The following is a 12,506-nucleotide window of genomic DNA, read 5'->3' as shown; positions in this document are numbered from 1 at the left end:
AAAAGTATCAAACAGGTTTTGTGTTTCAGAGTTGGAGTGACGGTTGCAGGTTAAATCGACCATTAATCCCTTTCACCTCCAGCAGGATTCACGCCCCAAATCAGTGTCATCTTTGTCACTCAGCATCACTCAAGCGCAAGAGGTGGAAACCCCCCTTGCCTCCTGACGTCAGGCGGATCATTTAAAAGGGACGTTTTGAGGAATGAGCTGCAACAGAAGGAGCAAAGAGATAGAAGAATCTACCTACCACAAACGCAGCGAAAGGCGACGCATATCTTGCCTTCACTTTCCCTCCAAATCAATTATTTCAAAGATGCTCTCCACGCGTATCCAATGCGCACTGGCGCTCCTGTCTCTCGCGCTTGCCGTTAGCAGCGTCTCAGCAGCACCTTCAGATGCAAAACTCCGCCAACTTCTACAAAGATCTCTCCTCAACCCGGCTGGAAAACAGGTAGGCTAAATGACAACAACAAACAACAATTTACGGATGTTAAAATGTACAGTTATAGGACAACTGGTAAAGTGGAACTCTCAAGTTTAATAATCATTATTATTATTTTGAAGCTCGTATTCTTCCATTACTTAACACCAGCATTACGCATTACGTTTAGGATGAACGTTGCTTTTTGGTAAAGAAAGAATATACAAATAAAGTTAAAGATCACACTTCGCTTGTTCTGAGGTGTCTACCAAATGCATACAAGTATATAGACTATATAAAAATAAAACGTCTAAAGTCAAACATGACATTTGGATTTCCAAAAATATTAACGTTTTCTTATTGAGATCTCAGGCGAGTATAAACTACAGTAAAGCGCGACGCTTTTGTGTCTCTGGACCAGTTTAAATAACAGAGGAAGAACTGTCCGTGGTGCTGAAATCGACGTAATCCACAACTCCTTCAAAGTTTTACGCAATGCATTTTACCTCCGTCCGCACTGTATTTTCTGGTTGTTTTTTGATGTAAACATGCGCTAGACGGACGTCTTTGACCGTTGCGCATGTTGTTTTAGACTCCGTGTCAAGTTAATACAACTTCAACAGTTAAAAACGCGTCTCGAGACACCTGTGCTCTATTCTATTCTATTCTATTCTATTCTATTCTATTCTATTCTATTCTATTCTATTCTATTCGTTGCGCAAGAAGAGCGCTAAAACTATTATGATTTATTACGATGCAAAACGACGAATACCATGACATGAGGTTAAATTTACGGCAAATACAAATAACGTATTAACAGTTTTGCGCTTTTACAACGTCAACTTGCGTCAAATTAAAACATATTTAATCTTTACCAGACGCTTTTACGCAACAGGTGATGTGGGTAGGCTACAGACACCCTTGAGATCAGTTCACTTGAAAATAACTCTCTTTTCTTTTTACATTTCATCTTCAGGAACTCGCAAGATACACACTTGCAGACCTCCTCTCAGAGCTCGTGCAAGCAGAAAACGAAGCGCTGGAGCCGGAGGATGTGTCTCGCGCTGTGGAAAAAGATGACGTGCGTCTCGAGCTGGAACGAGCCGCCGGTCCCATGCTGGCACCTCGCGAGCGCAAAGCCGGATGCAAGAACTTCTTCTGGAAAACTTTCACGTCGTGTTAATTACTCTCCGCAAAGCGTTTGTTTGTTTGTTTTTAATTTCCTTTTCTTATTCCTTCTGTTCTCCGTCTTTCACATCATATCCAGATTGTATATAAGAAAATAAAATGGGTTATAGCCTATTTGTTGTTTGACGATAAAGATGATAGCTCTCATTGACTATTTATGTTTTTCGAAGCTATTGATGTGTCATCGGAAAGAATGTTTTACGGATGTGTGCAAATCTGCTTTAAATTGTACTTTACGTATTATAGCAGATATCACTATTTTTAATTGTTTGTTTGAATAAAATCTATGTTTCAGAGCCAATGCATACTGCGAATTTGTCCCAACAACTCAAAAAACGCATGCACAACACTTTGCACCTCACGTTTATGACAATGCAGCAAGTGTAAACTTTATTGTTTAATGGTGAGCATCTGAGGTAGAAGCATAATAGTCTTTGCCTGCAGTTTATGCTTGAAATAAATTGATCCTTTACTCCTTTGAGATCACCCTTGAAAAGCTGAAGATGGCTTTGAGAACACATATATGCAATGGATTTAGATCTAATCAATACATCCATGCAATTATTTCAATGAACAGATATGCAATGTTACATGTGAAAGTGGTGACAGGTGTGAGCTTGGCAGCTTATCAATAAGATATAATGCAATGCACTATGTGGAAATAATTTGGTTGATTTAAGAGCCAGTAAGAGCCAAAGAGAAATTAGAAGAGTTGAGAGAGAGAGAGAGAGATAGATAGAGGGGTGGAGGGAGGGAGGAGAGAGAGAGAGAGAGAGAGAGAGAGAGAGAGAGAGAGAGAGAGAGAGAGACTCGATTTGGCTGGTGAATCAGTGGCTCTCAATAACCTTTCCTCTTTAGCATTAAGAGATTCAGTTAAGAAAGCTCTCAAAAAATTATGGGTTTGTATGCGTGTGTGGGTCTGAAATGTGTGTGCATATTTCTTCCTGCCAGTTGGTGCTTTCCCCACTTTGTGTGTGTGTGTGTGTGTGTGTGTGTGTGTGTGTGTGTGTGTGTATGTGTGTGTGTTTTCTGTGAATGTGTTATCTCCCTGTACAGCCTTTCTGAAGTAAAATGCTGAACATGAGATTGACAGAGAGCAGGGAGTTTACCAGGTCAGTGGGCATTTGGCCAGCTGTCAGAAATGGGGACCCCTGTTCTATAATATGAATATGTCAAGTGTTTTTTTTTTTCTTCTTCTTAGGACACATCTATGGCTTCTGCTCTTATTAGCCTCATTCTAGGTAGGCCTATGTGAAGTTTCATTTAAAACACATAATTATCTTTGACATTTACGGAAATAGGACCCAGGAACACAGCGGTGCACTCAATGGTCATTCTATTGTCACTCTTTTTCTTTCTTGCTCTTGGTTCCTCCTGTCTGATTTCATCCAGCTCTTTTAAATTAATCTACATAGGTAACCATGCAACCATTAAAAGATCACCTAACATACATGGCATAGTGCAGCATCTCTTTGCTTATACAATTCTACATTCTTCTCAGTTTTGTGTGTGCTCTATTTGTAGTTTGTACATTGTTACATTGAAAAGAAAAGGGTTAACATATGATGTTGGAATATTAACAACAGAAGAATACTGACTACAGAATATTTATGATAAGCAGGTTTTTAAAGGTAACAGTTTCGTTTAAGGTTAAAATTTCTATCAGAGTTGTTCGGACATACAGCATTCATTTTTTCAATACTACTTTATTTGGCTGTGATATTCCAGGTTCAATACAAGTTAATCTCAGTCTACAGCATTTGTGACATAATACTGATTACCACCTAAAATTATTTGGACTATTATTTTGAAGCAAATATTTGGGTTACAATAGCAGTGAATGGGGCCAATCTGTAAATATTAAAATAATCACTGCTGTAAAAGTATAGCCACAAGACATAAACAATATGTGTTAATGTGAATTTAGTGGGATACAATTGATTACTAACCTTTTAGGTGTAAAATTATAACCAATTTAACAACTTTGTTGCCATGATGACGTAATGTCAGCAAAACCTAAAATACTAAAATGACGGTAAAAATTGACATTTTAACAAATTTACAGGTCAAACAATACACGAGTTTTAACAGAATAATTATTTTAAGTGCTTTTATAAAATTCTAAGCTTCACATTTCTGCCTTTAAACACTCCAAAAATTGGCCCCATTCACTTCCACTGTAACCTTTTATTTTATTTTTTTCAAGAAAAGTAAGGACGAGTCAAAATCATTTTTAGTGTTGGTCGAGGTTCACTTATACTGAACCCAAAATCAAAAAGTATTTGCCTATATTGGCTGCCAATATTAACATTTTAAAAAATGTATTTAAAAAAAGAAAATATCAGCAAGCACCTTGGCAGCTGGGGCCGGATTCCCAAAAATGCTATCTTCTTCTTATTTTATCAATTATTTTAGAAGTTCGAGAGAGAGAGAGAGAGAGAGAGAGAGAGAGAGAGCGAGAGAGAGAGAAAGAGAGAGCCACATACAGCTGCAGTGTGTGCATTTGTATTCTCTGTCTTTTTGTTTAAGTTATCATTAAACAATTATTTTTGTTACATTGGTGCCGAATCCCGGGAAGGAGGAGGGATGCACTGTGGGGGTGTCCTCGTCACAATATATATTTATATATATATATATATATATATATATATATATATATATGGTAATTCCAAAACTTTTATCATTAACATTTATAGCTAGACACCTTCTTCCAAGTTTATTCTAATTTTATAGAACATTCGTTCTTTTTTCTTAAGAAGATTTTCATGAATCTGGCTCCTTGTCCTTCTAGCAGGTATCCAGAAATATGGAAATGTTATTTTCCATAAACCTGAATTTCAAACTCCACTCATGTAAACTTTCAGTCTTCAATCATATACTGCATCTTGGAAATTGAGAAAAAATACATGCTTTGATTTTTTAACTTTGGACTTAGTAAAGCAATTCAAGATGCTTGAACAGTGCTGTATAAATATATATTTTCTAAATCCTCATCATCATAAAATATTAATAAAAGCCCAAATCCAGTGACTCCCTGTGCTAACATTTACCAGCTAACATGTGTGTGTGAGTGTGTGTGGCAGCACCCTCCATTATCTTTTATAGGTGTCCATATCCACCCACCCAAATATATAATTTTCTGAATCAAAAGACATCAATATGTAAACCAGACTCACACAAATAAGCACAAAGAGAAACAATCCTTTTAAAGGCTCATGTACAACGTCAAAGTTTCATGCCACACGTCACACCAATCCTATTATCTGCCTTATGAGCTTTTAAAGTTATTAGCAAGTCTTCAGCACACTTCAATATGACACTCTGGCTGCATCTCTATTTATTAGAGCTAATTAAAACATTTAAAAGAAGCCTAAAGAGTCTGCCGCTTTTAATTAAATCTATGAGTGGCAATATTGCACATTTACGGGGACAACGTGGCGCTCAGTTGTTCTTTCTGTGGGTTTGTTATTTCCTGTGGCAGCATTAATAGCAAAAGAGGGAATTTGAACAGCTCCTCCTCATTTGTCTGCTTAATGACAACACACTCGGACATTCCGGAAGGAGAGAGTGGGTGTATGCTTATGCTTGTGTGTGTATTCAAGTGAGTGAGTGTGTGTTGGTTGCCCACCATCACATGGAAACAAGAAAGAACATGAAATACAGAAGTGGAAAGCCTGATTCACACCTTGTGCATACGCAGCACTTAAGCAGTGTAGCAACGTAACTACAATAGCAGGCTTGTGTTGTGGTTTCACATTGAAAGTGTTTCTGCTGCGTAACAAAGCTGAGGCTCTACAGAACATAAAGTGATTTCTTAATATACCCAAATGAATCAGAATCATATCGTATCAGAATTGAGAGTTTGTGAATTGGAATAAAAAACAATTGGGAAATCTGTACTGATACCCAGCCCTAAAATTGACTGTTGTGAAATCAAATGTATTTGTACAAGGGGATCAGATTGATACCCAAATGGTATTAGCTGCACGTAACAGAACCCAAGCTCCAAAGTGAAGTTGCTCTGACTATAAGTGGTGGTGGCGTAGTGGGATAAAGCACATAACTAGTAATCTGAAGTAATCAGAAGGTCGCTGGTTCGATCCCCACAGCCACCACCATTGTGTCCTTGAGCAAGGCACTTAACTCCAGGTTGCTCCGGGGGGATTGTTCCTGTAATAAGTGCACTGTAAGTCGCTTTTGATAAAAGCGTCTGCCAAATGCATAAATGTAAATGTATAAGTGCCAGGCAAATGCATATTGTAAATTCACTCAGCTTAAGCTTGCCGTGTAAAAAATGGAAATGAAGAGAAAATGAAGAAAGAGATGAAGACAACACAGTATGATCTGCAGAGATTCACACACAACCGTCTTATTATCATAGACTAATTTCCTCCTGGTATTAAGATGCGTTTCGGTATTCCGATCACATATGGTCAGCCCTAAATACAGGTCTGGACGGGGTCTAAAACATATTTTTTTTTTTTGGAACGGATCACAAAAACATACAAATGTGGACAAAAAGGCATGTGACCAGATCGCATTTGATGTTTAAATGCTGATCTGTCCTGTATGCGTCCAGGCAGCAGTGAAGCACCCCCCATCACATGTCTATCAACCGTTGTGCTGAAACAAAATTTTTTACTTTGCTGTTTATGAGTGGCTTTAAAAGGAAACAACCGTCTGATTGGAAACTTTAAAAAACAGGATACATACACAATCATGAGAGTTTCACAGATCTTCTTTAGTGTGTCTGATATCAGCACAGGTGACGCACGACACCTGAAGCTCCTTTAATTCAGGCAATATACTAAAATAATGGATAATTCTGCTTGATGTGTTGTGTTTGTACTTAGATTCAATTTCAACCACATCTGGGAGAAACAGCAAGCCATTTTTCTTTGTGCTTTCTTTGCCTTTTCATGCAGTAACACACTGACATAGTGATTGATGCATGTCGTCATGAAACAGAGACCCTCCCTTCCAAATCTGAACACAAGTGGTTACTGGAGATGCATTTATGTGACTAGGTGTAAACAGCGATGTGTCTCACCTGACCACATGTGATCGGATCAATCGAGATGCATCTTAATACCAAATGGGAATGGGGTCATAGTATTTGGTACCTCATACAAACATGTGTAACTGCAATAATCACAAGACTGCAAAAAGACTACAAATGTGGAATTGATTAAAATCACCAAAGAATTTACATTCTTTACACTGTTGGAGTTTTATATAATTACACAAGAGCAAAGTCAATATTTGTTTAATGATGTGATACAACCCTAGTCCATTAGCCCCCAGTGGTTGAAACAGTTCTTTGAGAGCTTAAAAGATTCTCTGATGTGTAAACAATGCGTCTTTATGATGCAGTTTGTTTTGCTGTAATTGTCCACATTTTGATTTTAAATCGCACTGTGCAATGTCCATAATATGTGTGTGCTTTGATTTCATACTTGAACGATGATGATTGCAATGCTTTTGAGTAAACAAAGACATTAGCATGTTCATTCATCCAATTTAAAGCGTTTTTCTTGTCTTTTCTCTTACTCTCACTAAACTCATTCCTTATTTGCATTCTTAACTCTGATTAAGTCGCCATAAAAACAAGATTTCTACAAAGTTGTGATTATCATGTCCAGTAACTGCAAATATGAATGTAATAAATGCTGGTGGTGGTGTAGTGGCTAAAGCACAGGGCTGTTAACCAGAAGGTCACTGGTTCGAACCCCACGGCCACCACCATTGTGCCCTTGAGCAAGGCACTTAACTCCAGATTGTTCCAGGGGGATTGTCCCTGCAATAATAGCACTGTAAGTTGCTTTGGATAAAAGCGTCTGCCAAATGCATAAATGTAAATGATACAGTATATGCTGTTACATGGGTTGAGAAAAGCTCTAAACTTGTTTGAAATAAACAAATACAGTAGGGTTCTAAATTGGATCATTCTAATTCTACATTCTGGAGAAAAAATTATTAGGTGTCTAGGTCCTACTTTATATTAGGTGTCTTTAATCACTAGGTACTTTTATACAATGTACTTATTATATACATACTTGGGGTGTTACATTGTACTTACATTTAAAGTAACTGCATTTAATTACATCTGTAGTTACACTGTTAACCTAAACCTAACTTTACCCCAACCCTCACCTTAAACCCAAAAACCTATCCTAAACCTACTTCTCCCTCAACTTCAGTAGCAACAATGTGAATCATCTTGGAATTTTGCAGAACAACATGTAGTTACACATTAAGTACATTGTATTGTATGTATTTTAATGTAAGTACATGGTATTTAAAGACACCTAATATAAATTTGGACTGAAATGTTTAAGATTCTGCACTATAGATTACTATGGTCCATGTCAAATGTAAGGAAATTTAATTGTGTCGATGAATATGTTAACTTCTTTGTACAAAAAGTTCAGATTTTTCTGCTTCCATTAAACATTCTCAAATCATGTTGGATAACATGGATCATCTGGTTTTGCACAAACTTGTTGAGTGCATGCCAGCTCAAGTGCATGTTAATTTTTCTAACTTTTGACTCAAATGTTTATGCTTACAATGTTATTTGTAATAAAAATTTTATATTCGAAAAATGCACAAAGGAAGAATTTTCTCGAATTGTTTCACGCTGTATATGAAATCAGAAAAAAAGTCAAAATAATATACAGATTGACTTTCATTTTTTGCCTAATTCTCATTTTTAGCCTAAGCACACTACAGTACAAGAGCTGTGTCTTTGTGGGCGGTTTGCTCCCTGAAACAGGCAAGGCTAATTCAGTTCCAAATTAAACCAAAAGCATTGTCCTAACTCTGCTCACATGCAAACTAATATGCATCACTCTCTCTATTGCATACTCATTCTCAGCCTAAGTGCAATCATAAGAATCTAAATCTATGATGGGTTAGTAATGATGTCTACAGAGAGCTAAAAACTCAATCAGAGCCTCGGCATGTGTATGTGTGCATATTTGCATGTGTCGTTTCTTGCAAATGCGAACAGGTTTGTCTGCCTGCGTTTTTCTCCATCATTAGCAGCTCACAGGGGGGCAGTGGCCCGCAGGGTGTGTGTGTGTGTGTGTGTGTGTCGATGATATAGCACTCTTATGCTTACTACTAATGGTGTAGTTTTCCTTATTCAATCTCTTTCTCTCTGTATTTGTGTCATTATGAGAAATGGAATGCACTTCTACAAACTGGCCCTTAAAATATCAATAATCTTTCAATAATTTTCATACAACCATAATCTACAAAATTAACATTTAGAAAAATGGGTATGTACTCCAAAATGATTTAATTCATCATGTATTCACCCTCAAGTTATTCCAAACCTGTATAACTTTATTTCTACCTTGTAAATGTTGTGTGAAAAATAGATTAAAATTGAAGTTATTATTCATTGAGTATCTTCTAAATGTGATCCACGACCACTTATACACAAATATGGCTATGTACACATGACTCCAGAAGACTTGGAATGTTTAGTGCATTTAGTCATACAGACTAGATTTATGATAATTTTATGGGGCTTTTTAATAATTTTTTGAGATGGACAGCATTAGTCCCCATTCACTTTAATTGTATAGAAAAGAGCACATGAACATTCTGCTAAACATAATACAGAAAGCCATATGGGTTTGGAACAACATGAGTAAAGTATTGTATGGGTGAACTAACCATTTAACATACCTTTCTTTACGCCCTGTCTATGTATTGATTATCCATTGGTGATAAAATGTAGGAGATACATTGAAAAGAGGTAAACCTCAAAACATTGCTTTGATCATTAATTGAGTGAACATGTATTCATTATTGATTTTTTAAAAGATGATCATATCATCCCTAGTTAATAGCTCTAAATGCCTGGTTATGGATACAGATAAAATGATAGGAGATACATAAATTGTTTAAGTACTTGGCTTCTGTGACTTCAAACAGCATCATTGCTCATTAATATCTTCTAGAAGCATTGTGATTGATGCTATTACAATGACAGATAAAACTTTCCCTCCATTTGCTCTCTTTCTCTTGCCTTTCCATCTATGGTATTTCCCAAGCTCATCAAAACTCTTATTCAGCTCAAGTCTTGTCAAATGAAACATGCCCATTAGCTGTATTTACATATAATTTGCTTATCCATTATCACAGCTGACATGAAAGGCATTGTGGGAAATAGACAGCAGCAGAGCCAGGCTGGAGATCCTCATTTCTGCGCAGTATGTGTTTAACTGATAAAGAGTAGAGAGAAATGGCTTTTGGTGTGTGCTTAACCAATAAAAAATGTAGATGAATTTTGCAGGGTTTTGTTGAAATAATGAAGTCTCTATTTGCAGTAATATCCTTTCTTTGAAATAGTTACTGCGGCAAATTACTGACGTAGCCAGTGTGGAACCCCTCTTTGATAATATACATTAACACACACACACACACGCACGCGCGCACACGCACACACACACTCGCACTTGTTTTGATATCATTGTGGGGACTCTCGATAGACTTCCATGCATTTTATGGATTTTATACAGATCTAACGATAATTTCTATCCCCTAACCCTAAGTTTATTATGTTTTTTAAGCAATTCATATTATGGGGACATAATACTCTTGTAATTACCATTTTGTAACCTAAAACATGTCCTCGTAACCCACCCAAACCCGCCCAAAGACACACCCTCTTATTCTCAAACACACTATGTAAAGTCAACCAAAGACCAACATGAGGTTTATCCTGGATCGGTCTGAAGATGATTGTGTCTGATGATCGTTATAGTAATATGTGGGCCAGCGGAGCAAGAGAAAAAAATTATAGGAGCAGATAGAGATCAGGCAGAATGTCCCTCCTGACTCCTGGCTTACAAGTATGAAATTAGATCAAATATTATTCCTCTTTATCTTCCTCCCTCATTTCTTCTTCAAGCCCCTGACAGTGATGTGGGGCACTGCTGTGCTTGACCTTGGCAGGATTATAAGATCTCAAAAAAGAGGCCAGAAGAGGGTCATAGAGATGAACATGCCCACTTGGGCACACTCAGACTTCACAGAGACCTTTATAATCAAACCAAACAAAAATGGCAAACAGGAAATGTCTGAGGACCATCCTGCTTTAAAATAGAATCTATTGACATGCAAATTTAGAAAGAGCATGTAAAATGTATAAATTATTATTTAAATTAAACAAAATAATGATTGAAAAATTTACTAACTAAGTTAATACATTTATGAACAAATGAACAAACCACCGTCCGAAAGAGTGAACAAAACAAATAAAAAACAAAATACAAAAAAACTGTGGGCCATCCTGCTATGAAAACTATGGAAGAGGATTAGGGCCAAGCAATAAAAAAATAAATAAAACCATCTCGAGATTAAAGTCATTATAATGCGAGATTAAACTCGTTAAATTTCGAGAAAAAAAGTCGAAATACAATCTTGAGAATAAACTCATTAAATATCGAGAATAAAGTAATTATAATGCGAGATTAAACTTAACGAGTTTTTTCTCGAAACACAACGACTTTATTCTCGATATTTAATGAGTTTATTCTCAAAATTGTATTTCGACTTTTTTCTCGAAATTTAACGACTTTAAACTCGCATTATAATGACTTTAATCTCGATATTTAATGAGTTTATTCTCAAGATTGTATTTCGACTTTTTTCTCGAAATTTACCGAGTTTAATCTCGCATTATAATGACTTTAATCTCGAGATGGCTTTATTTTTTTTTTATTATTGCTTGGCCCTAATCCTCTTCCGTAGAAAACAGAGTCTGTTGGTATGCAACTCTAAAAAGAGGGAAATGAATGAATGATTGAATGAATGAAGGAAGGAAGGAAGGAATGAAGGAATGAAGGAAGGAAGGAAAGAATGACAAAGAGTAAAAGACTCAGGGCCATCCTGCTGTAAAAATGTAGTCTATTGAAATGCAAATCTGAAAGAGAAAATTACAAATTACAGACCAACCAATGGCGGACTGACTGAATAAATGGAGAGAAAAAAATAACAAACCAATGTCTGACTGACTGAACAAATGAATGAACGAACAAACAAATGAATGAGCAAATGTCTCTCTGAAAAGAGAAAATGAATGAATGTATGAATGAATGAATGAATGCACATAAGCATAACTAACTAAACTAAGAATGAAAACAGTGAATAGACAGTGAGTGAGACATTTCAGCAAACAAGTGTTGGGTGATGTCCTGTCTTCCTGAAGGGTAAAAAGAAGGCAGATGAAGAGAGAGGTATGGAAGATAACTGAAGGAAAGAGGAAAGGGGGTGTCCACTTTTTGGCATCCATTGTTGTGCTGTCTGTTTGAAGGAGGCCATTACCCTCACAAAGGAGACAAAGTCCTTTAATTCAGGCATTCACATAGACAATGCAGCCACTGCTGCAAGGAACCTGCTGATAGAACAGCCCTTTAACCTTGAAGCCTCCCACACACACACACACACACACACACACACACACACACACACTCACACACACTCAAAACACACCTACATATGTGCAATCAAAACAAACACAAGCAACAAATTCATATACATTTGCACACAAAAACAAAGCTTTAACAAGCACACACATAGACTCAAAACACACTTTCCTCCATGCAATTTGTAACAGTGGCGGACTAAATATGAGTCATTGAGTACACTGATTAATTCATCTACAATTGATTCAGATATTTATGTATGTAGAACACCAAGTTTACCCAGATAGCACTCACTACCATCACAAATAATTAAAAGAAAATTGGGACATAAACAATTTACATATTCTGTGTTGAATAAGAAATAAAGACTTTTACTTAGCTCCTTTCCGAGATGTGTGATTTGTCTAGTACACACATTCACTTTTGGAACAGGTTTGTATTCATTCAAGGAAAAA

At 36.6% G+C, this 12,506-nt stretch overlaps 1 protein-coding gene across 1 annotated transcript; it reads left to right on the top strand.

Annotated features, from left to right (window-relative positions):
• Positions 1–229: 229 nt before the first annotated feature.
• Positions 230–1,899, top strand: sst1.1 (somatostatin 1, tandem duplicate 1). Its single transcript, XM_052107044.1, has 2 exons — positions 230–451; positions 1,398–1,899. Exons 1-2 carry the CDS (start codon positions 314–316, stop codon positions 1,602–1,604), a joined length of 345 nt encoding a protein of 114 aa, XP_051963004.1. The 5' UTR covers positions 230–313; the 3' UTR covers positions 1,605–1,899.
• Positions 1,900–12,506: the final 10,607 nt, after the last annotated feature.

The sequence above is a fragment of the Xyrauchen texanus genome, chromosome 36 (assembly GCF_025860055.1).
Source record: "Xyrauchen texanus isolate HMW12.3.18 chromosome 36, RBS_HiC_50CHRs, whole genome shotgun sequence".
NCBI classification, from domain to species: domain Eukaryota; kingdom Metazoa; phylum Chordata; class Actinopteri; order Cypriniformes; family Catostomidae; genus Xyrauchen; species Xyrauchen texanus.
The sequence above is the reverse complement of the archived record's forward strand: the minus strand, read 5'-3'. Positions and strand labels throughout refer to the sequence as shown.